This window comes from Oncorhynchus tshawytscha, linkage group LG30 (genome assembly GCF_018296145.1).
Source record: "Oncorhynchus tshawytscha isolate Ot180627B linkage group LG30, Otsh_v2.0, whole genome shotgun sequence".
Taxonomy (NCBI): domain Eukaryota; kingdom Metazoa; phylum Chordata; class Actinopteri; order Salmoniformes; family Salmonidae; genus Oncorhynchus; species Oncorhynchus tshawytscha.
In genome coordinates this window covers 19461184-19486289 of record NC_056458.1, presented here as the reverse complement: position 1 = coordinate 19486289, position 25106 = coordinate 19461184, and the positions used below count along the sequence as shown (strand labels likewise).

The 25106-nt window shown below is 40.2% G+C and overlaps 1 protein-coding gene across 3 annotated transcripts; it reads left to right on the top strand.

The window, feature by feature from the left end:
* Positions 1-1001: 1001 nt before the first annotated feature.
* On the top strand, positions 1002-24241 carry samsn1b (SAM domain, SH3 domain and nuclear localisation signals 1b). 3 transcript variants are annotated; one of them, XM_042309402.1, is made up of 16 exons: positions 1027-1211; positions 3603-3761; positions 4182-4228; positions 5519-5562; positions 5852-5932; positions 6455-6552; positions 8285-8347; positions 9722-9842; positions 10057-10466; positions 12469-12549; positions 17275-17406; positions 20466-20601; positions 21225-21382; positions 21545-21751; positions 22002-22152; positions 23260-24241. In XM_042309402.1, the coding sequence occupies exons 1-16, from the start codon at positions 1188-1190 to the stop codon at positions 23448-23450; spliced, it is 2103 nt and encodes a 700-aa protein (XP_042165336.1). In that variant the 5' UTR covers positions 1027-1187; the 3' UTR covers positions 23451-24241. The 3 variants fall into 3 exon arrangements, with proteins under 3 accessions (XP_042165338.1, XP_042165336.1, XP_042165337.1); XM_042309404.1 differs by lacking the exons at positions 9722-9842; positions 20466-20601; positions 21225-21382; ... (1 more) ...; positions 22002-22152; positions 23260-24241 and having other exon boundaries at positions 1002-1211; XM_042309403.1 differs by lacking the exons at positions 1027-1211; positions 3603-3761; positions 4182-4228; ... (4 more) ...; positions 9722-9842; positions 10057-10466 and adding an exon at positions 10521-11216.
* The last annotated feature ends 865 nt before the right edge of the window (positions 24242-25106 follow it).

Genomic DNA, 25106 nt, shown 5'->3' with positions numbered 1-25106 from the left:
GATTCACAGAGGATTAACCCTGCGCCTCACATCAATAATAATACAAATAATGTTATTTTTCTGAGGGCAATCCTCTACGGAACCTCTGCTTAGAGTAAATGGGCCATATAGCCTAGTGAAAACGGATATATATATATATATATATATATATATATATGTGTGTCATATCTGTCCTTGGAATGGAGAAATAATATCACTTTAATGCTGACAATTCTATTTAGAGATTGACAGGATTTGTTTAAGAAAGATGTGGACAGTTTATCTGTTTATCTGAGTGGATTGAAAATGGTGGTATCATATCTTATGCTTTTAGTCTTTTGTGTTGTCGTTTCGTTTTATATTCAGTGTAGTGCATGACATGTCTGCTGTGTGTGTCTGCTAACATTGTCCACTATAACTATTGAACAACTGAAATCTAAACATGAAGAATTAACATCAGGGTTTATAAGAGATTATACAAAAGATGGTTTTAATGTCTGGGTTTGCCCAGTCGCATACACATACCAATTAACTTTACATGTAAAAAATGTTTAGCAGGCCTGCAATATTTGGGTGGGGAAAATATTTTCTTGAATATTTAAATGTTATGTGCCCTCAAGAAGGGTATAATATTGCAACAAATGTAAATACTGTATTTTTTCTATAAATTGTAAAATATAATTTCTGAATAAAATACCTTTGCTAAGTGTTCACTCAGGAATATTAGAATAGTTTTAATTGGCAAAAGTAACCATCTTAACACGTTCACTTATATCACTAACCGACTAAATGATCATGTCAAAATCCCAGGAATGACAAAAACATCCCATAACAAAAGCGGTGTGAGCTGTAGCACTGTTTGTTGTGTGCAGTTAGCCAGCCTGAGCCAGCGCCTGCCTGCTGAGAGTGTGATTATGGGTGGCCTGCCTGGTCCAGGCCGGCCTGCCTGTTTGTGAGGGCTGTCTTGGACAGTAATGGTTCACTGCTTCTATTGGATTATGAGAGGGATTTTAAACTGGTACTAAGCCGCAGGGCTGTAGACAGCCTGCGGAGCGCAGGAGCTGTGTGTTTGGGCATGTGTATATAGTGGTGTGTGTTTGTGGGTGTGTGTGTGCATGTGTGTGTCCTGGAGTCCCCAGCAGTCAGCTTGTCTCTACTGTTTTCCATTGTCTGTGGCCAGAGGTGGAGAGAGGCACAGCATCTGAAATATGAACCTATTCTGCTTCTCTCTGGTAAGACACACGCTTGCTTTAATGAACCTTCTCTCTGGTAAGACACACGCTTGCTTTAATGAACCTTCTCTTCCTTGTATTTTGTATTATTTTTTTGGTGTCTCAAAAACTCTTACATCTCAGACAAGGTTGTGGATGTTTACTTCCTGAATTGAATTAATTCAAATGGAATTGACCACATCGCCAGGACAGACTGTCTTGTCTCTGCGTTCCCTGTCCAGTCCCTCTCATAATCTGGCAGATTGCTCAGTCAGGGAAAGGATAGGTAGCACAGAGATGTTATTGCTGTTGACAGGGATCTGACATGGACTCTCTCAGAAGGAGACATAAAGGAGATTGAGCTTTCAGTTGTACTATGCTTTAGAAAGTTATCAAAAGACATTTGTGTATTGTAGTTGTTGGTCACGTCGGGTTTTAGAGCTGACAGATCATTTTAATAGGAGGATTAAATGTTCTGAATTGATGAAGCGGCAAATGTTTTATTAATTGGTCCGAAAAAATACAATGTTTCTTTGACAAAGTAGGTTTCTCTTCAAATACATACTTTTATAGAGGTTGACAAAGAGTCAAGCAAGACAGTGTGATGCTTTTGAACTTAACATTTCCTTTGTAATGTAACTTGAACTTTGAAGAAAAGTTTAAAATAGTATTCTTTGAATACTGTTGACATAGGGGGGTTATGAAAGTGGTTAGGACACAGTTAGAGAGTCCATTTCCCCTATACACATCCCGGATGAGTCTCCAAAAACTGGTTAGCAACCTGTGACAATAGCCCACATTTAAGAAAAATAAAAAAACATGACTTGTTTTTATAGAATGGACATTAGATGTTAAATTTAAAATTAAAATAAATAAAAATTTAAAATAAGAAAAAGTTCATGTTTTTTGCATAAATATTTTTAGCTTGTTTGGGATTACTGGGTGAATGTGGTCGACATGGAGCTCCATAGAACAGATCACGGCTCACCAGGTTATGTAGAGAGGAACATGTCCTATTCATGGATTAGGCCAAAGTAATCACCCCAGAGTCAACATTTAATCCCCCATGCTCACTGTGTAAAGTGTCAATGCAGCTACTTCATTTGTTGTTGGCATGTTATGTACACTTCAGAATTGGACAGCAGGTCTTTTACAGCAGGTCTGTAACCTAAGGTAGGATTTAAGACACAGGTAACTAGGTTGGCTTAGCACACCATAGGGATTCATAACAGACTTTAGGGGTTTCCGAGACTAACCAACCCCGAATATGAATACAAAAATTATAGTACTAGAGCAGTGCTCAAACACACTCAAGGGTCAAAGGTCAGAAGGGCCGTGTCTTACTGTGTGTCATACTATAATCAGATGTATTTTATCAAGTCTCCTAACCTGACCTGGCTAGCCGCATTCCCCCTGATTGGAAGAATCCAGGATGTCATTCCTATCCAAATAACACGTATAGAACTTGCAACTAGACAGTGAACTTGGTGAAATGGTGTGTTAAGATCAGAAAGAAAAAGTGTGGCACTGCAACTTAAAGATTTGACTGTTTTCTACCATCACCTCATGCTTATGACAACCAATATAACACAGTAACAAGTCACGGAACTTGGCAACGCGTGAATTTTGACCATTGAGTATATAAACAATACCCTATGGAATAGTCTACTGAGAACATAAAGCAGGGGTTCTCAAACTGGGGTCCGCCGAGGTACTGCAGGGGGTCTGCGGCCAGATCTCAAAATATACAAAATATAAAAATAAATAAAACAATGAACATTATATATTTTTTTACATTAATATCACAAACAACAGATATAACGAATTCTGGGCAAGGGATCTTTGGAAAACATTTAGAGGTTGTAATACAATACAATACAATATAATGAAATATAATTCATCTATAATGTATCTTCGTAACCCTGTGCAACATGGGCCTGGGAGGCTCACAGGGATATTGGTATCCATAGTACTCCATTATACATTTTTCAACTTAATACTTCTTGTGTTCCCCCAAAAAGTTTAATTTACTTTCTGTTTTACATAAATACACTGTAATTTAAGCTTTAAAATGGCAAAATGATCTCCCTGTCTCATGGCAAAATGTGTAGAATCCCAGAATATAATCTTTAAATCTGAAACAACAAAAAGTCTCTCTGCAAAATCTCTCTCTGATGCAAAGAGGTGGGCCTTTAAAATGTTACTTCCCAAGGCCCGAAACTTGGTTTGTTTGGCCGTGCACTGCCGAAGTCATAGTAAACCTATGAGGGGGTCCCTGATGAATTTGCTATCACAAAAGACGTCCTCGACTCCCAAAAGTTGAAGAATCCCGCTGTAAACCACAGCATTCAGTGTGTTTATACTGTTTTATGTCCTTTCCCTGATCATGTAGCTCTCTTTCCTCTGGTCTAGGAGGGCTCGACGGACAGCCTGTATGAGCCTGCTCTCAACAAACACCCAGTCATCCAAGAACACAGTTGTAGAGTTCCCAGTCGACACAACAGCCGACACAGCAGCCCTGCTCTGAGGGACAGGGCTAAGTGGAGAGGCTCAGATCCATGTATACCCACAGTGAGTTCTTCCAAATATTTAACAAAATATCAATACACAAACTAATGTACTCCCTAACCCTAGAAAATTGTTGCACATCAACACGGTTGCAGTTTCTAGATTGAGCATATATAGATAATCTATAGGTGACTATCCAGATAAAGCAGGACCTAAAGTAGACCTCATATCAGGCCAACAGCTTCCAACACACTGACGTTAGTCTCCAACAATAACAAACCAGTCAGACATTGCTGGTGACCTGTGACTGCAATCTGCTGCTGAAACTTCAGGTCATTGGATGGGTGCCTGAAGACCAACTTTTCCGTGTAAGCCTATATCAATCTCTAAGTTTAATCAGGGTATTTGGAGATGGCCTACTTGTGCAATACATTATGTGTGCCAGTTCAATGCAGTGTTACATTACATTTATTTTCTTCCCAGGAGCTGTCCGAGGCTCACAAATCCCATTTGAAAAAGAAGAAGAGAAGGTATGGAAGTTTGTATTGTTTACGGCTTTCAGTCAATAAATGCTTTGGTTAAAGAAAGAGAGAGGGGTTTAGTTAACCCCTGAAATGGATACTAAGGCGTGCTGCTTACTGTATACCTCCAGGAGATGATGAGTTAATCAGGAGTTCTCAGCAGGTCCACCGTTAATGTTCCTGTCCTTTCATGGTGGCCTTCACTCTGTCTGTTTGGACCTTGGTCCATTGCTCAAGTCCATTAGAGGGCACCTATTCCATAATTTTCACATTGGAACAAGGCCATAGTTCATAGTCTGGTTTGACCGAGGATTGGATTTTTTTTAAATGACCCAATAGAGGTTGAAGTTCAAGGGTGTTCCTAGGGATGTTTCTTTGTAATGTTAATTCAAGCAGAAACGCACTGAAAGCTGAAGACTTTTTCTATATATTTGACAAATTACAAGCAGTCTACCTGATCTCCTTCACTTAATTCTACTGTAGTAAACAATTAAAGATGGAACTCTTTTCTTAAAGATGTACTTCTCTCCAAAGATCCACAAACAAATTGGCAAGCCCAGTCCATTTACTGACGTAGGTGGAAGATAAAACATGTTTACAGTTGTAAACATGGAGCCTATAGCTAGCCTGTGGTTGTGTTTAACTATGATATTAGATCAATGGTGTGTATTAGGTGTTATGGTGCAATTTCACGAGAGTTGGGTGGGATTAGGATTAGATTAATTGGGATAAGAGTTGGGATATATAATATTCTTTCTCGTTTACATTTATTGCATGTATTCACCTATTGTAAGTCTGAAATGTAAGATCAAATATTTCACAGAATGTTGTTGGAAATACAGTACCTTGGATTTGGATTTCCCAGAATTTTTATTTAGGCTAGTGGTTTACAGAATGACACAGACCCAAACTGTTAAAAAATTGCTATTGCATGCAAGGAGATGGGTCAAAATGTAGAATTGTACTGTGGATTGACTTGTGTAATTTTTGATTGCGAGTGAATCAAACAGTTGTGTTATGACAAATCTTAACAAGCACTTCATTGTTGTTGAAAGATAAAATCCAGTTAGTATTGTGTGTTTCATGTATTCATAGTGCAACCACAGCACCAGACTTCTCCTGAGGTGTTGTTAGAGCCATAATATGTCATCATCATAGACAGTTAGTGACATTTAACTAATATGGTTAAACAACAACATTCTGACAAAATGTCTGCGTATTGAGTGAATGCTCTGCTGGAGACAACTTGTAGAGACAACCTCAACATTGACCGGAATCTATTTTCATTTGTCATTTCAGATCACATGTACCAACAACGTCAACATCGGACAATGAAACCATAGGTTAGTACAACACAAATGATTGCAATACACTGACGTACTCAGACGTGTTTGAGTGAGCGTAAAATCACAGGCTTCTTACTAACTTTGCTTTGATCCTGCACTCCAATTTATTTGGAGCTGTATAGTGTGCACCCAATGCTGCACTCAGTATTAGTAACCTACTTGGCCGTGCTAGACCTACTGGCTTCTGTACTCTATTTGATTTCACTTGGCTCCTTCTTAGCCTTGCTGCCACTAATATAGAGACCTTAATGGCCTCTGTTTTCTTCCCCTGAACCCTCTATTGCAGATAACACAGACACTAATGTCTACTGGCAGTCACTCAGAGAGAAGCAAGATTTTGTTCACATCAAGAATAATCACAAAGAAGGTAAATGGCCAGAAACATATGTCAGCTTGCTAAGGCCCGAGAGAGACACTATGTGTGTGAGAAAGACTTGTAGGATTTAGTTAATGATGACAGATACAGACAGACCTACTGATGCTCCCCATGCTTTTTCAAAGTCAGTGAGGAAGGAAAAAACCTATCGCAGTGTTTTATGATGAGGGATTATGTTGAATGGGACAGCTGAATGAGAGCAAACAGGGTGTCTGTTGGCTGTAGAAAACTAACTGAGGCTGAGACAAATGGCCCAGACAGCTTCCTTTGGATTCTGGTTCATGAGGCATAGTTACAGTAGGTAACCCTACACCTGCAAATCCACAACCAAACAAGTCAAGATTGTGGTGTGTGTGTGTGTGTGTGTGTGTGTGTGTGTGTGTGTGTGTGTGTGTGTGTGTGTGTGTGTGTGTGTGTGTGTGTGTGTGTGTGTGTGTGTGTGTGGTACAGACAACAACCTACTGAGTACCAGAAAAGTGGTCTAACCTTGCATTCTTGCCTGTGGTTCCTCAGAGATGGGTCAAGGTCCTTGTCAGAGAAGCGTGCTGGTGGTAGAGGACAGAGTGGAGCAGCTGAACTCTGAAAGAAGAGAAAAAGAGCCCACAACTCAGGTAATACTATACATATCATCATCATCATCATCATCATCATCATCAACCTCATCAACTGTTTGACAAAAGATCAATTGTAGGCTAGCACAATACCACAAATTCGATTAGAGATATTGGACTTCACTTTTCAAATGACAAAGGCAACTGGTTAAATACTTTTCCCCTGAAATGAGCAGCATTGGCTTAATTTACCCAAACAGGTGAGCTCAAATCACCTGGCCTTGCTCATTTCATCAGTGAGGGATATATGGTACACATGCAATATTCTCTAGGTAAAAGTCACATTTTGAATTTCCGACAGGCTATTTCTAAATTTAAAAATAATGCCCTCCCAATCACACATAAATCTCTAAAACGTATGGCCCTTGTTTTTCACTTTCTGTTTGAGATATAATCACTTCCTGATTGAAATGCTTTACTAATTAATTCCCCAGACACAGAGCTTTTTGGTTGTGTAAACATTTAGGGTCATCTTGAAATACAGAGAAAGCAACCTACAGTCCCTCGATAATTAGCACCGTAGCCTACATTAGGCCTACTACAGCCGCAAATATTTAAGGACTTGGTGATGGTTATGGTGAAGTCCACCCTAGGCTCCTATCCTCTTACCACAAATGTGTTCTTTGTCTCCCGCCAACACTCCCGGGTGCATTAATTGTTTTATTAAAGGTGAATTATCTGTTTATCAATTCCTGCGATTGCCGCTAAATTTACCGTTAATCCCCGCCATTTCTCAATAATCTAGAACGATAGTGTTTGGATAACTTACTATTATTCACGGAATGTATTATCAGTAGGCCCATCACATTCATTTATTTATTCTCATTCTTGGAGCGGACCCGTTTCCAGAGCTCACAAACCACGATACACTTGTGAGAAATACGTTTTGGAATATTTCATTTCATTTAAGACTTTTCTGTCAATTTCCAATTTTATTTGGAGAGCTCCATGTTTGTTTGCATGTGTCTGGTTCCTCCATCCTGCCAAAATGTTCAGTGATCACACATAGAAATACACACGCATCTCACGTTTGGGAGTCAGTAGGTCTATTGTGAGTTGAGATACATTTGGGAATAGAGATCAATTTGTGAACAGTCATCAAATAGTATGATTAAGTCTGATTTAGATGAATTTACCAACGTTTTTATTTTTATTTTTATTTTACCTTTATTTAACCAGGTAGGCAAGTTGAGAACAAGTTCTCATTTACAATTGCGACCTGGCCAAGATAAAGCAAAGCAGTTCGACAGATACAACGACACAGAGTTACACATGGAGTAAAACAAACATACAGTCAATAATACAGTATAAACAAGTCTATATACAATGTGAGCAAATGAGGTGAGAAGGGAGGTAAAGGCAAAAAAGGCCATGGTGGCAAAGTAAATACAATATAGCAAGTAAAACACTGGAATGGTAGTTTTGCAATGGAAGAATGTGCAAAGTAGAAATAAAAATAATGGGGTGCAAAGGAGCAAAATAAATTAATTAATTAAATACAGTTGGGAAAGAGGTAGTTGTTTGGGCTAAATTATAGGTGGGCTATGTACAGGTGCAGTAATCTGTGAGCTGCTCTGACAGTTGGTGCTTAAAGCTAGTGACGTAATGAATGATATATAAATAGCCTTTTATGTAGTGCCATGTTGAACATTAGGCCTAACCCTGGTTTTCACTAAAGGCATTGAGGATATAAGTAACTCATTAAACTTGTATTGTTATTTTGTTTGTGCAGGGGGTGAACTTCGAGGCCTGGAACCCAAACTATGAGCCTCCTGACAGCCATCAGCAGAACATGGTGAGTGTTATTGTCAGCAGGGGCAGCCAGAGACGGTGTATGTATGCTGGTGTACTGATGGTGTACCTTAATACATTTTCAGTATTTATCTGAAAGATATACACAATAAATACAAGAAATACTCTCTTGTTTCATGCAGTTCTAAATACTGACCGTATGCTACAATAGACGACACAGTAATTGTAGATTGGAGAGAAGAACAATGCACTATGGCATTAGCACAATCTCCTGTGGGACAAGCAGGCAGCAATCACTTTAGCAGCACAGTGATAATTATTAGTAATGCAGTGCAGATGGCAGAGCATGGAAATGGTAATCCCTCACCCACATGGCCCCTGAGCTGCACACGGATCGGTCTCTCTGTGTTAGTGTGTTTGTCTGGATGTGGCACGCGGATCGGTCTGTGTGTGTTAGTGTGTTTGTCTGGATGTGGCACGGGGATCCTTGTATGTGTCAGGACATGTGCCTTTATGTTTGTTTGTGAGACCAGAAAGGATGTAGCAAGCCCTCTCTGTGCTTCTTTCTCTACATATAGTATACCCAGCAAACCGGCAAGGGGAATGTGAGCACACATGGGTTATTACATGTTGTGTCCGTTTATATGGTTCTTCTGTATGTGGTTCTATCTATTTGAGATTTTGGCACAAAAAACATTGCTGGAGCTGGCATATGTGTATTTATTGGGCTCCCGAGTGGCACAGCGGTCTAAGGCATTGCGTCTCAGTGCTAGAGGCGTCACTACAGACACCCTGGTTCGAATCCAGGCTGTATCACAACCGGCTGTGATTGGGAGTCCCATTGGGTTGCGCACAATTGGCCCAGCATCGTCAGGGTTTGGTCGGTGTAGGCTGTTATTGTAAATAAGAATTTGTTCTTAAAACTGACTTGCCTAGTTAAATAAAGGTTACATTTAAAAAATAATTGAGTGAAATGTACCTTTGCATTTTATTTTGGTGAGGTTTAAAAATGTCCGGTCCATCCATTCCCTCATCCTTCATCCCACCAGTTGAATTACAACTAATAGATCAACCAACATCCTCAGGTGACTGGGAAGGCACCATGTGGTACAGTTAGACCTACTGCTCTGCTGGCCAGGATTGTCAGGGTGGTTGGGGTGAGGAAGAGGTAGGCTGTGAACTGAGGGTAGGAGACGTCAGGTGTGTGTCTGTGGCGGCGGCCATATCACAGACACTCCTCCACTTTAATCTTCATGCTGACTCTATAACCAGTGCAAAACTAAAGACAAATACAAATAAGACAAAAACATGGCATGTCAAGTTTTCACTTGACAACTTGAGAGTACTAGGCATTACATAATGCACACTGATATTATGGACACTGATAGCCTACTCTACCCATATTATTCTGCTGCAGACTGGGGATGCAGAGGCTGACATGGCTGAATCTAAGGGAAAACTGAAGAGGTTCCAGAGGCTAGTGAAAGTGAAGAAGGGAAGCCAGATGGGACTAGATGATGGAAAGACTGACAGCAATTGTGAGTTCTAATGGATGCACCTTGGCTCCAAATTCAAAGACAGAGCTGCCTGCCTGCTTGAAACACAACAAACCCTATGAATACAAAACCCTAGAATAATAGGGGCAACTCTCATTAACAATTGAAGCTGATGATTTTATTGTTCTTTAAAGAATACATTACGTATCTATGAATGAATAGGACTAAAAAGTCCTTTATTTCTCTTCTTGTCCAGGTCACTTGGCAGACTCTGTGTTCAGTAACGACAGTCCCGTCATCACCTGCATCGGGCTGGGGAAGAAGACAGAGAAGAAGTCCTCGAAGGCTGACCCACCATCGCCACAGAAGCAGCAGACTAAGGAGACCAATGGGAAAGCTGTGGAAGGACCTTGGAGCACTGGGGTTCACGACCACCACTGGGGCCTCACAGAATTCCCTCCACCCTGGGATGTCTCCTACCACACCTGTCACCGGCCCCCAGACGAGCCCCGGAACTATGGCTTTGACTTCACCCTGCCCCGAGCAACAGCTTGGGACCACTTTGAGAGTCTGGTCCAGGAACTGGACAGCAAACAGACGCCGCCAGTGTTCTCACACCAACGGGTCATCCGCTCGATCACAGATCTGGACATCTCAGAATCCACGGTAAGATAAGGTTCACTTAAAGGAGCTTACATACAGGTCTGACAGAGGTATTGTGGGAAGCTGTGGGACTGGTGTTTCCCAAATGATTGCTTTGTAGGGAACACTTCCCCCTACACAGGCAAATTTCTATTTGGTATTCATTTAACAATGAACAAGCTTATTAAGGTAATAGAAACGGAAACTGCAATATACAGGCTTTGTGGTAATTCACCCCTTCCTGTGCTCACCAGTCGCTTGGTCACTTCCTCATAATTCATTTTACTGGTTACAGTGAACTATCAAAAAAACTATGAAGACAACAGTTTGTGACATAGTCTGAAAAGTCTTTCAACCTTAAAAAATTGCAATTATGGCAAAAAAAACAATTACTCACATTATTACAACCCCAATCAAGCAGTCATCAATGAGGCTTTCTGGGTGCGCTGAGGATTATTCAGTGTCTGTAGCTTGTTGACCAGACTTTCCACCTCCCACCTAAAAGTACAACACATGCATGTCTTTCATCACAGATAAACAGACTGTGTAGAGACAGTCACATCCTGGCTGCCTTAGAGGAAATGTAGCTGCTCTGCACAACTGTTGCAGTACAGTAGGTTGTTGATATGATGATTGGTTAAATAAGCAACAGCACAGTTGTTTTTTATCAACAACAAAAAAACTGACCAGCAGTTATTCAGATTCAGCACTATGCTTCAGAGGAAACCGTCAAATGTCTCAAACAACGACACGAAGAGCAAGACAAAACCAAAGGTGAGATGATTTAAAAGTCTGTTTTTTTTGTATAAAATGTGCTTTTCAATTTGCTGTTGTAATAACAAAAAACAACATTTTATATGGCTAAGCATTTTGTTTAAACATTTTTTAACTTAAAGTACTTGTTGTAATTTAAAAGGAAAAGTTCTAAAGCTTATTTGCCAAACATTAGGCTGTATTACAGCGGTAACTCAGGATATTGAAAATGAAGATTCACTCAAAAGTTTGAGTTCATTATAAAAGCAATACTAGCATTTGTTGCTCTTGCTATTTGACCATTATTTCTGTTAGAAATCATTAGCTTTCCCCAGTAGGTGACAGTGACTGCAGCCGGCCAAGGTTCACGGTTCACTAACGGTCAGATGATCATTGCGGGGCCACGAGCCAGGGTTTAATGTAACAGATGTTGGATGAGAGCCTCAGAATGACCACAAAAACTAATCTAATGGGCCGCCAGTGAACAACGGGCCATTGCTTTTCACACAGTCACATTTTTTATGACGTTTATGCAGATTATTATCTTTCAATTAGCATAGTGCAGATGAGCAGATGACAGATTTAAGGGCGAACAGCAGGATGTACTAGAATAATAAAATCCATAACAATAACGCTATTATATAACAGGAATACAACACACACAAAAATTGTAGCACAAAAATGACATGAAATATTATAATATTCAATGTATTACATTGGATTTAGTATAAGAGATTTACATTACATCACTTTATGGCAAACAGCCCACCATAACTGATACAAACTCCATTAGCTGTAGTGAAGCTGAACACCACTCAGTACTCATCCATTACCATACAGAAGTACTCATAATACTCATGATATCAATAGTAGTAGTAGTACAAAACAACAATACTACAAAGACAAGGTTTGGTTTGGTTTGGTAGCTTTAGAAAATACATCTGTAGAGTTCAAACTGAACCTGCAGTTATATCATCAAATCCAATCTTAGTCAAATGCAACATAAGACACAATAAGTACAAAAAAGATTAAGAGAAATCTCATAAATTGCCATAATGGAGCCTGGTGGTAATACAGACAGTACTATGTAAATACATGACCAGAGGAACAGCCAGGTTAGATGTTTACACGGTATAGGCCTACTACAGACATTACTTGTTTGTATTGTGCTGCTTTGAGTTCAACATAAACACGACAGCCAGACAACATGTGTCCTGCTGTTACCATCTCAAACATGTTTTAATCTGTAAAGTTAATCTCTCATCTCACCCAGCGCTCCACCAGCTTTGGCCGATTTGACTCACTCAGACACCAACCAGCCCCAGTGAAGCCAGAGGAAAATGGAGGTGCTTTGGTATGTGAAGCATCTGTCTGATTTTGTCGGCTACTTCAACAAGTAATTCCTTATAAGTGATACTGTAAACTTTCTTCATTGTTTCTAGGGATGTGACGGTCATGGAATTTTGGATGCCGGTTATTTGTCAGCCAAATGACCGTGGTCACCGTTATAGCCGTTTGAATAGCAAAAAAAAAATTAACAAATACATTTTCTCCTCTCCTCCGCTCATGACCGCATGTGCTGCCATAGAAATAGAATGACTAGAACGGTCATCCCCATTCAAGTCAATGATGGCATAATGGGTGGACTGGGGGCCATTGCAAGCGTACTCATAGCAGAGATAATTTTGAGAAGAGGGGAATCTCACTCGAATCGTATTAACACCCATTGTGTACGTTTCGTCAATGGGCCACGGTGCATTATGGGTGATTCTGGGACAGGGAGATCTCTCCTTCAAGAATGGGAGTCAATTGGACGCTAAACAAAAAAAACAGCATTAGCATGAATTACTTGAACAAGAAGTACAACATTACGAATCTTTTCCGAGATGTGAGATAATTAACTTATTCTCTGTAATATTGTACAGCTTTGAAATCGTGACATTGCGTACTTTCGAGGAAAATTGGCAGGTTTCTCGACTCATATCCACAACATGAACGCGATTGGTCGACAGTCTGTTGGGTGGGGCGTTTATACGTGTCTCCATTCATTGGCCACTGGGATTCATATCTTCTCCTTTCTAAGTATCTCTGCCCATAGGAACAAAGCAGTAAGTCATAGCAGGAAGTGTACCCATCAATATGTGCAGTGATTTTTTTTATTAAACTCAACTGACATTACTTAGGTGATAATGCCCGAAAAGCCGGTGTTTGGTGGATATATTGGCACGGGTGTTGGCAAACCGTGCCAATATATCCATCAAACACCGGCTTCGAGGGCATTATAACTTTTATACAATGAGTTATATCAACATAAACAAATAATGATTCACATATTTTCATAAAAAACATTATTTTGATGAATATATTCATACTATTTCATCCTCCCACAAGACATAGTCCCGACATAAATCTAAGGTTGCTACCCCGACTGGTCGTTCGTTCTATTGGTTCGGTTGACAGAGTAGATAAGTGTTTTTGTTCTGTATCTATGGACGCGACCCAGTCGTTCAGTCTTTTTGTTCTGTATCTATGGACGCGACCCAGTCGTTCAGTCTTTTTGTTTTGTATACAGTGCCTTGCGAAAGTATTCGGCCCCCTTGAACTTTGCGACCTTTTGCCACATTTCAGGCTTCAAACATAAAGATATAAAACTGTATTTTTTTGTGAAGAATCAACAACAAGTGGGACACAATCATGAAGTGGAACGACATTTATTGGATATTTCAAAAAATTTTAACAAATCAAAAACTGAAAAATTGGGCGTGCAAAATTATTCAGCCCCTTTAATTTCAGTGCAGAAACTCTCTCCAGAAGTTCAGTGAGGATCTCTGAATGATCCAATGTTGACCTAAATGACTAATGATGATAAATACAATCCACCTGTGTGTAATCAAGTCTCCGTATAAATGCACCTGCACTGTGATAGTCTCAGAGGTCCGTTAAAAGCTCAGAGAGCATCATGAAGAACAAGGAACACACCAGGCAGGTCCGAGATACTGTTGTGAAGAAGTTTAAAGCCGGATTTGGATACAAAAAGATTTCCCAAGCTTTAAACATCCCAAGGAGCACTGTGCAAGCGATAATATTGAAATGGAAGGAGTATCAGACCACTGCAAATCTACCAAGACCTGGCCGTCCCTCTAAACTTTCAGCTCATACAAGGAGAAGACTGATCAGAGATGCAGCCAAGAGGCCCATGATCACTCTGGATGAACTGCAGAGATCTACAGCTGAGGTGGGAGACTCTGTCCATAGGACAACAAACAGTCGTATATTGCACAAATCTGGCCTTTATGGAAGAGTGGCAAGAAGAAAGCCATTTCTTAAAGATATCCATAAAAAGTGTTGTTTAAAGTTTGCCACAAGCCACCTGGGAGACACACCAAACATGTGGAAGAAGGTGCTCTGGTCAGATGAAACCAAAATTGAACTTTTTGGCAACAATGCTAAACGTTATGTTTGGCGTAAAAGCAACACCGCTCATCACCCTGAACACACCATCCCCACTGTCAACCATGGTGGTGGCAGCATCATGGTTTGGGCCTGCTTTTCTTCAGCAGGGACAGGGAAGATGGTTAAAATTGATGGGAAGATGGATGGAGCCAAATACAGGACCATTCTGGAAGAAAACCTGATGGAGTCTGCAAAAGACCTGAGACTGGGGCCGGAGACTTGTCTTCCAACAAGACAATGATCCAAAACATAAAGCAAAATCTACAATGGAATGGTTCAAAAATAAACATATCCAGGTGTTAGAATGGCCAAGTCAAAGTCCAGACCTGAATCCAATCGAGAATCTGTGGAAAGAACTGAAAACTGCTGTTCACAAATGCTCTCCATCCAACCTCACTGAGCTCGAGCTGTTTTGCAAGGAGGAATGGGAAAAAATTTCAGTCTCTCGATGTGCACAACTGATAGAGACATACCCCAAGCGACTTACAGCTGTAATCGCAGCAAAAGGTGGCACTACAAAGTATTAACTTAAGGGGGCTGAATAATTTTGCATGCCCAATTTTTCAGTTTTGATTTGTTAAAAAAGTTTGAAATATCCAATAAATGTCGTTCCACTTCATGATTGTGTCCCACTTGTTGTTGATTCTTCACAAAAAAATACAGTTTTATATCTTTATGTTTGAAGCCTGAAATGTGGCAAAAGGTCGCAAAGTTCAAGGGGGCCGAATACTTTCGCAAGGCACTGTATATAGACGTGACCCAGTCGTTCAGTCTTTTTGTTCTGTATCTATGGACGCGACCCAGTCGTTCAGTCTTTTTGTTTTGTATATATAGACGTGACCCAGTCGTTCGTTCTGAATGTTCCATTGCCACACTGGCTGGTAACATTCTTATCCCTTGCTTGCTAGGTAGCCAACTACGGCTAACTTACAGTCATGTCAAAAAGTGCATACAGAATAACAGCAAAGTAGCTGTATTTGTGTTTGTTTAAACTGTTTTCTAGTGACATTTATTTGGATACAGCCACAAAAATGAGCTAATAATGCGCGATTTCGCCTGCATAGAAAATGTGCTCTCTCATCAAGACACTGTTGTTCAGAAGAGCTAGCCAACAAACACAGCTAACACAATCACTTCAAACTGAAGCTGGAAAGACTGCAAACCAGCTGCATTTCATTTAGTTTCACCTGTTTTCTATTGACATTTGTTTTTATATATCCATAAAAATGATGCCAGCTGATTCATGAGTTCGCCTAGCTGAGAAAAGCTGTCTTACTGTCTGTCTCCTCCCGACTCCCTACACCTTCATTACTATGGGACAGCTGAAGATCGAATTTCAAAATGTAAACAATGTTGCAAATGTCTGAGAGGCATACAGCAAGGTTAATACAAATCTCCGCAGTTGAAAACCAAATGCTAGTCTAAAATAAATGGGAGATAATGTCTAGATGCTTTTTATAGTGGAGATCGAGTTTATAAATTGCCTGGCAGGGTTGATGAGACAGTGAATTGCGCAGTGAGATGGAACAGAGTAAAAGGGCATTTTAATGGCATAGCTTTAGCGGGTGGTAAGTTGTGGAATAAACACCGGCTGGAATGCAATTTTTTAAACAATCATCATCCAGGATTAGATCCACCCGTTGTATAATAAAAATACATTCCATTGCATGAGCCACATAAATTAAATGAACATTCCAGTTGTTGTTACACGTGGTCAGCCACTGCGAGGACGATCAGCTGTCCATCCTGTCTCCCTGTAGCGCTGTTTTAGGCGTCTCACAGTACGAAACATTGCAATTTATTGCCCTGGCAGAATCTGCAGTCTTCATGCCTCTTTGCAGCATGCCTAAGGTACGTTCACGCAAATGAGCAAGGACCCTGGGCATCTTTCTATTGGTGTTTTTCAGAGTCAGTAGAAAGGCCTCTTTAGTGTCCTAAGTTTTCATAACTGTGACCTTAATTGGTCTTAACAACCGTTCCACAGGTGCATGTTCATTAATTGTTTATGGCTCATTTAACAATCATGGGAAACAGTGTTTAAACCCTTTACAATGAAGATCTGTGAAGTTATTTGGAGTTTAACGAATTATCTTTTTTTTTTGCTGAGTTTACATTACCATGGAATTTATAGCATCACAATACCAGGCAGCCATTGCGAATGTAACCATGAGTTTACCAGTCAAATTCCAATCCTGTTCTATTCATTCTATTTCCATGGGTGCTGCTGCTGAAGTGAAGGGGACTTTGCCTAGGCAACCAAAGACTTGTTTGCTACAACACCTTGCTTTTGTCAGCAAGGAGCAACAAAGTTTCATCACATTGTAAAGAGTTCAAGTTACCGCAGAAACAGATTCAACCGCATGAATGCCTGGCCGTCCTGTCTTCAGATTGTTCCACAAAAAACATAGGATTCAAATGGTTATGACATCGTTTTTTAGGGGGGTTGATTGGTCTTCATCCATAATCGGCGGTTACACAGTACGGTTATTGTCCCAGCCCTAATTGTTTCAACATTAGTAGATTTGTATTTATTTTCCCTTTATTTCATCTTTTTAAATGATGTTGCTGTTTCGTAGTTTAAGCATTTCAACTATGTAACAACAAGTGTTGGTTGATATGTGTGCAGTCTGCAGAGGGAGAGCAGGTTAATAGTGACCAGACCAGATCAGGAGGTATAGGCAAGAAGATGAAGGCCATCTCACTGACGATGAGGAAGAGGATGGGCAGGCAGTACGCTAAAGCCCTGTCAGAGGAAATGGTGAGTGAGACGAAGCACGTTGTGGCAAACAGATCAACTGTGTTTTCTTTTCTTTACAATCCCAGAGCCCCTCTTGTTATTTTCTGATTTTGACCTGTTGCTTCTTGGTGACGGGGGGCAGTATTGAGTAGCTTGGATGAATAAGATGCCCAGAGTAAACTGCCTGCTACTCTGTTCCAGATGCTAATATATGCATATTATTAGTAGTATTGGATAGAAAACACTCTGAAGATTCTAAAACTGTTTGAATGATGTCTGTGAGTATAACAGAACTCATATGGCAGGTGAAAACCTGAGAAAAATCCAAACAGGAAGTATAGGTTTCTGTAAAAATGGCTGTATGTTTTTCTGTGACTTGGTGGTGACCTAACATAATCGTTTGGGGTGCTTTCGCTGTAAAGCCTTTTTGAAATCAGACACTGTGGCTGGATTAACGAGAATTGTGTCTTTAAAATGGTGGAAAATACTTGTATGCTTGAGGAATTTTAATGCTGAGATTGTTGTTGTTTTGAATTTGGCGCCATGCACTTTCACTGGCTGTTGGCGAGGTGGGACGCTACCGTCCCACATATCCCAGAGAGGTTAAATATGTTCTGTAATTACTGTCCCTGTGACATCAATTGTCAAAGTAAGAAATCTGTTGTTTAACAAATCTGCTAGGCCCTTCAAAAAATTGGTGCTGGACACTTACCACGCTGCGCATTGGTCCTCCTCTTCTCCTCTCCAAAACACCAGATGACAGCCTCTAATATAATATTAGCCCCAAGGCTCAATCCCTCTGTTCGTCATGTGACCTTGTATTGAAACATTTACTTTTTTAAAGATATTGCATTATTAGAGTGCGATCTGAATGCCACTAATATTACCATTCACTTTGTACTTTCACTAGTCTCCATATCTGTTTCCTTCAACTAGGATCCTTTCTTCCCAATAGGAATACCCTCCCAATCACTACTGCTAATACACACAGATCTCAGAAATATTCAGCTTTTACCCCTATTGTAAGGTTTAAAAACAAAACAAACTTGACAATTTCTCCAAAATTATAAAATACATTGGCCAATAGAGAAGGAGAGAAGAGAACTGGGCTGGCACTGTCTATCAGTTCACCGTAGATAGCATACTCTGTCCATAATATGTCTGGCACCTGAGACAGGATAGACTGGGCCTTAAATTTAGTTAAGGTAACATTTATTAAAACAAAATCAATATTGCACTTCAATTATTACATTGCAATTATCATTGTACAGTTTTTCTATACCCCCCAACCTCAACTGTATTTTTTGACATTCAGTGTACCACAGACCTCTACCACAGATAAAAGCCAAACGAGTGAAATGTAAGTTTAACTAAAAGAAAGCTGATGTCTTAACCTCTTGAAACTAGGGAGCACTATTTTTATTTTTGGAAAAATAACGTTCCCAAAGTAAACCGCCTATTTCTCAGGACCAGATGCTAGAATATGCATATAATTGACAGCTTAGGATAGAAAACACTCTAATGTTTCCAAAACTGTCAAAATATTGTCAATTAAAAGTAAAAAAATAAAGTCTAAGAAAAATCCAATCAGGAAGTGACTCATGTTTTGAAACTGTTGTGTTCCTATGCACCCCTATTGGCCACTGAAAGGGATATCAACCAGATTCCTTTTACTACGTATTCCCTGAGGTGTCTACAGCATTGTGACGTAGTTTCACGCCTTTATGTTGAAGAATGAGCGTAAACGTAAACTACATTGCGTAAGTGGCCAGCTGAGGGCTCTCAGAGTGATTCTTGCGTAAAAGACAGAGGTAGTCATTTTTCCTCTCGCTCCTACTGAAAAGTCAATTGTCCCGGTTGATATATTATCGAATAGATGTTTGAAAAGCACCTTGAGGATTGATTATAAAAAACGTTTGCCATGTTTCTGTCGATATTATGGATATTTGAATTCGGCATTGTCGTGACCGCTATTTCCGGTGGATTTCTGAACATAATGTGACAAACAAATGGAGTAATTTTGGGTATAAAAATAATATTTATGGAACAAAAGGAACATTTGCTGTCTAACTGGGAGTCTCGTCAGTGAAAACATCCAAAGATCATCAAAGGTAAACGGTTAATTTGATAGCTTTTCTGATTTTCGTGACCAAGCTCCCTGCTGCTAGCTGGACATAATGCTTTGCTTACACAAATGCTTGTCTTGCTTTGGCTTTAAAGCATAATTTCAAAATCTGAGATGATAGGGTGATTAACAAAAGGCTAAACTGTGTTTCACTATATTTCACTTGTGATTTCATGAATATGAATATTTTCCAGTAATATTTTTTGACCGTTGCGATATGCTAATTAGTGTAGTTGATGACAATTCTCCCGGATCCGGGATGGGTAGTTCCAATTAATGCAGAGGTATAGGCTGGTATGTAGGAAATGTACAGTAAGACCAAGTCCACATAAATTAACAATATAAAACCAACAGAACAGGAACCTTGGAAGTGAATAGTACAGAATGATAATACAGTGATCATAGAGTGGTAATAGAATACAGTGCATGGCTCCTCAGGTAGTAAAGAAAGGAGGACTATAAATTATGACAAACAAGTTAGGCTTTTAGTCCAGAGACCAACATGTCCAAACACTGGTCAGGACAGGACAAATACTCATTAACACGTCACCTGGTAACCAAGTAATTTGTGAAGCTAAAAAGACACAACCCTTCTCTCACAAAGAGAACGATGGAGGTACAGTCGGAGTAGGTATAGGGGGATTACACACAGCTCCTGCCTATGTCAAATCTCAGTTATAAATGGCAAGGCAGCTCTGTGTGGATTAAGGACTCAGAGAGAGAGGAGAGAAGCTCCTCTGTGTTCTTGCACAAACTGCCTGGGATACTGAGCCGTTTTGGCACATGGAACATCTTAGAACCCTGCCCCCACCCAGCCCTATGATTAGTTTAGCTTTCTCCTTTCCTTCCTCCTCAACCGCCATGCTGTGAGAGATGAGGAGTGATGGCATAAGGAGAAAAGGAGGGCAAAGAAAATAAAAAAGCGTGACCTGTTCTGTTGCTTTTTTACTGGTAGTGCGACGAGACGGAGAGAGATGAAGAAGGAGAAGGGGATGTTGTTTACGGCGTCCATTCATTTCCAAAAGGACACAGAAAGTCCAGTCACTCTCTGGAAAGCCTCTACAGTCTCAATAGTGGACAAAGCTCCTCCAGTAAGCACACAGCCAACACCTTACTGGATTAAACAAGTTCTCTCTTTACTAATGCAATTTTAGTTTAATCTGCAGTTGATTAAAATCAAGTGTGTAGTCTCATCTGCTAAGGCATGTTGTTGGACCTTGATTTACCCAACAAAGGATGCCTGACAAACATAATCACAGTCAGAAGTCTAAACTGTCAATATTTAATTCACCGCCATAACCATCATACTGTAACTTAATATTATAATTGTTAAGTAGACTACTGTTAGACCAGCATCAATCATAGGAGGCTGCTGAGGGGAGGACGGCTCATAATAATGGCCGGAACGGTGCGAATGGAATGGCATCAAACAACTCACAAACATGTGTTTAATGGATTTGATACCATTCCCCTAATTCCGCTCCAGCTATTACCACAGGCCTGTCCTCCACAATTAAGGTGCCACCAACCTCCTGTGGCATCAACACTCATGAATAGACATCGCATTAAGGAGTAAAAAAAACTACCTCTGTAGCATGATGTATGACAACACCTACAATGCTCACCGTAACACATTCGGCCCTGTGTTTGTAAAGGTTGTTGTGAAGCTAACATGATGTCTGTCTCCTACCAATCCAACTGTGCTGCGCCCTAGGTGGGGTTACCAGTGGATCAGACGGCTCCAGTAACAGAGACAGTCTGAGGCTGGATGAGGAGCTGCCCCTTTCCTACACAGGCCAGTTCTGTGGCAGAGCCCGGGTCCACACTGACTTTGTCCCCAGTCCCTACGATACTGAATCACTCAAACTTAAGGTAACCTACCTGACTGAACCACCTGACTGAATCGTCAAACATGTCCTTCAGCACATCCTCGTGGATTTTTAAGCTGTTGAGATAGAGTCAATGTCTTGCAAAGTAGCTTGTGTAGACCTAATACATGCATTGCTCAAGTAAAATGACAATTTCTTCTTTCAGGTAGGGGATGTGATTGAGATCATCAGCAAGCCTCCTATGGGGATATGGACAGGCATGCTGAACAACAAGGTGGGAAACTTTAAGTTCATCTACGTAGACCTCATAGTAGAGAAGGTTCCTGAACCGCCTCAGAAGATGACACACAGGAGGAGCAGGAGACCCCGGCCCAAAACGCTACAGGAACTCCTAGAGCGCCTCAATTTGGAGGTAAACTGTCTCTCTCGCTCTCTCCTTGTCTCTCTCACGCTCTTCTCTGTCTCTTTCCTCAAACCTGCTGTCACAAACAATCGCTCTCAAAAAAAACTTGTTTCCTGCCTTCTTAAAAAAAACTATAAATTGCATCTTTAGAGAATCATACATTTCTGATGTCAACACAGTGATGACAGACAGGATTGAGATGTTTTTATTGTAACATGATGGCTTGCTTACCGATTGGTATTGTTTCTCTGTGTTGTAGGAGTATGCCTCCTCCCTGCTCCTTAATGGGTACCAGACAGTAGATGACCTGAGAGAGCTGAAGGAGCAGCATCTGGTGGAACTCAATGTGACTGATTCTGAACACAGACATCGTCTGATGGCTGCCGTCGAGTGCCTCCAAGAACCCCAAAGTGAGTCAGGGCAGTCTTTTCCCTACTTTGATTTCCAGGTGGGATGCAAAGGCACTCAAGACAACACCTGGGCCTTCTGGCATCAACATTGCCAATTTAAACAGATAACAATCCATATTCTTAGGTGAGGCACTCCAGAGCTGCTAGTTCTGACAAAAACTATAGGTGTGGAGGAGATCATAATTCCCTCTAAGCATATGTACTGTATTTAGATTGCCAAAGGTCTGGTTTTAGATATCAAGCAGATAAGGAAGGGTATACCGTCAGCGGAGGAAGTGCTGTATCAGGGCCGTGGTATCAGGGACACAGATAAAGAGGCTAATGATAACTGGATAGCCAGCACTTACAGCACAGAGAACACAACAGGACAGTTACCACACATAGTTCAATACAGTCACAACCAATCATTCAGGACAGTTACCACACACGGTTCAAAAGAGTTACAATAAACAATTCAGGACAGTTACAGCAAACAGCTCACAAAAGTTACCAATCACAGTTTAAAACCATTATAACAATACTGCTAAATTGGCAAACTGTCTATTATAACAAAGTAATATCACCGCAAGAAGTGTGAACTTACACACAGTGTGTGTAAATAACAGGATATCAGCCATCTTGTCCTGGCCATAGCTAAATAAAGAAGATGTCTTACACTGCTAATACCTTAAGAGTCAGTTGCTAGAAGGACATGAAAGGAAAGGCTGAGTGGTAGTCAAGAAACATAACATTGAGTGATGCAAGACAAGACAAGCTACTAACAGGAAATGTAATTTTCAGAAGCAACTGTGGTTTGGTTGTTGCACCAGCCCATATATCTTGTTTTTCAATCTTATGCAAACACTTTGGATCTTTTGAACTTAATAACTTTTAGCTGCAGTAACCAAAAGTAACAAGGTCTCAGACTCAGAAATTCAACAGCCTACATTAAAATTGAAACATGCCATCTGCAATAGGCATAATATTTCAGTGCTTGAGAGAAAAAGGAAACTATGAAAAAAGTTATTTCTGCAACTCTGATATTGTGGGAACATGTCAGATTTGTGGACATAACATTTAAATAGACCACTATAAGCTCTCTAAGCCCCCATGTCTGTTCCATTCCAGGTGATGGTCAGAAGGAGGGAGAGTTAAACAAGGAAGCCAAGTCCCCAACTGAGAGTATTAAAGCTGACCTGAACTGCCCCAGAGACTCTGGCTGCTACATGCCTTCTGACTGCTCAGACAACAGCAAGGAGGAGACAGACATCCACGTGCCAGCAGCACTGAACCATCATCCTCCCCTGGCTCAGACCTAACCGCCACCAGCAGATACACACTCCTCAGGGCCTTTCAGAAAAATGATGTGGATCCATGCAACAATTGTCTCATGCAAAAGACCCTTTATGTAGGACAAGAGCACTCCTCTTTGCTTTCACACTGCATTCAGTATCAGTAGCCTATGTGGCTGGCATTGCAGTTATGCATTAACCCACTATTTGCACATAATTTCAACCCCAAAAAATCTGTAATGACGGTGAATTAACCTTTAACATAAATCCAATGACAATGTTGATTTCACGTTAAATTCACATTAGTTGACAACTCAACCAAATGTAAATCAAAACTAGATGTTTTAACTGATGTCTGTGCCCAGTGGCTATCTACTGTACACCAAAGGTGAACAGGCATTTCCTGAGTTGGCTTGGGTGCTGGTTTGTAATTGTTGATGATGATGTATCCCAAGCCTTTACAGTTATTCCTCAAGTCTCACGAGTCATCCTGTCATAGGACCTGTGAAATCATTGCAGTAGGCTAGGCTTTGTTTTTAGCACAATGTGCAATGTCAACATTACTGTGTGTGGGTGTACAGTACATTTTCAGAGGAGAATGTGGAAGAGGGAGATATTAAATAAGGGTTTAAAGCATTTTTCTACTGTATCTCAGATTTATGGTATTATTGAACATTTTGTTAAAGTGATTTGAGAGTTAGCAGCTTACTGACAGTTTTTTGAAAGCTCTCCTTTATTCTAGCCATTGTTTTACCAATGTACCAATGAAACAACTATGAAACGCAATATTTTTCCAAAAATAAAGTATCATAATTTTCTGCAGCTGTTAAATCATTTCTGGTGAGAATGGCACATGGGGATACATTGTTTTTCTTCTGAATTTTCATCAGGAAGAACAACCAGCAGAGGTACGGCAATATAGACCTACAATTGGTTGGTAAAAATTCTTCATAATACAGTAATTTATTAACATTTGCATAGGCATGAAATAAGCACACTGGATACATTTACATTCTTTATTTAAGCAAGTGGCTGATTTCAGATGGAAATCTGAGAGGAACATCACTCCACCCTTACTTCAGAGCAGGAGTCCACATGGTGGAAGTGTGGTCCAAATCCTTCATTCACACCATATAGCCTGGATTGGGCCTAATCAAACACAGGCCTATTTATTCCTAAATGTATAATCCTAAACTGAACAGATTTGACCATTCTGTTGTTAGCAGTGTGCCATTTATAATGAATGGAGAAATGTTTATAATAGCACGATCAGGACTCTTAAGGAACAGTACTGTCAAACACTGCAATTTAAAAATATACTTGTTTTTGCCAACTCACACAACTATGGGGTTTATTATCGACTAGAAACACTTTAAAAATGACAGTAAGTACATTTGCACAGAGGTAAAAAATATATATATCCATAGTGTATGATGTACAACTACAGTCATGTTTCCCCAAGATAAAGGGACACATCTATTGCTTTATTTCCACATATACACTGCTCAAAAAAATAAAGGGAACACTAAAATAACACATCCTAGATCTGAATGAATGAAATATTCTTATTAAATACAAAAATTATCAATGGAAATCAAATTTATCAACCCATGGAGGTCTGGATTTGGAGTGACACTCAAAATTAAAGTGGAAAACCACACTACAGGCTGATCCAACTTTGAT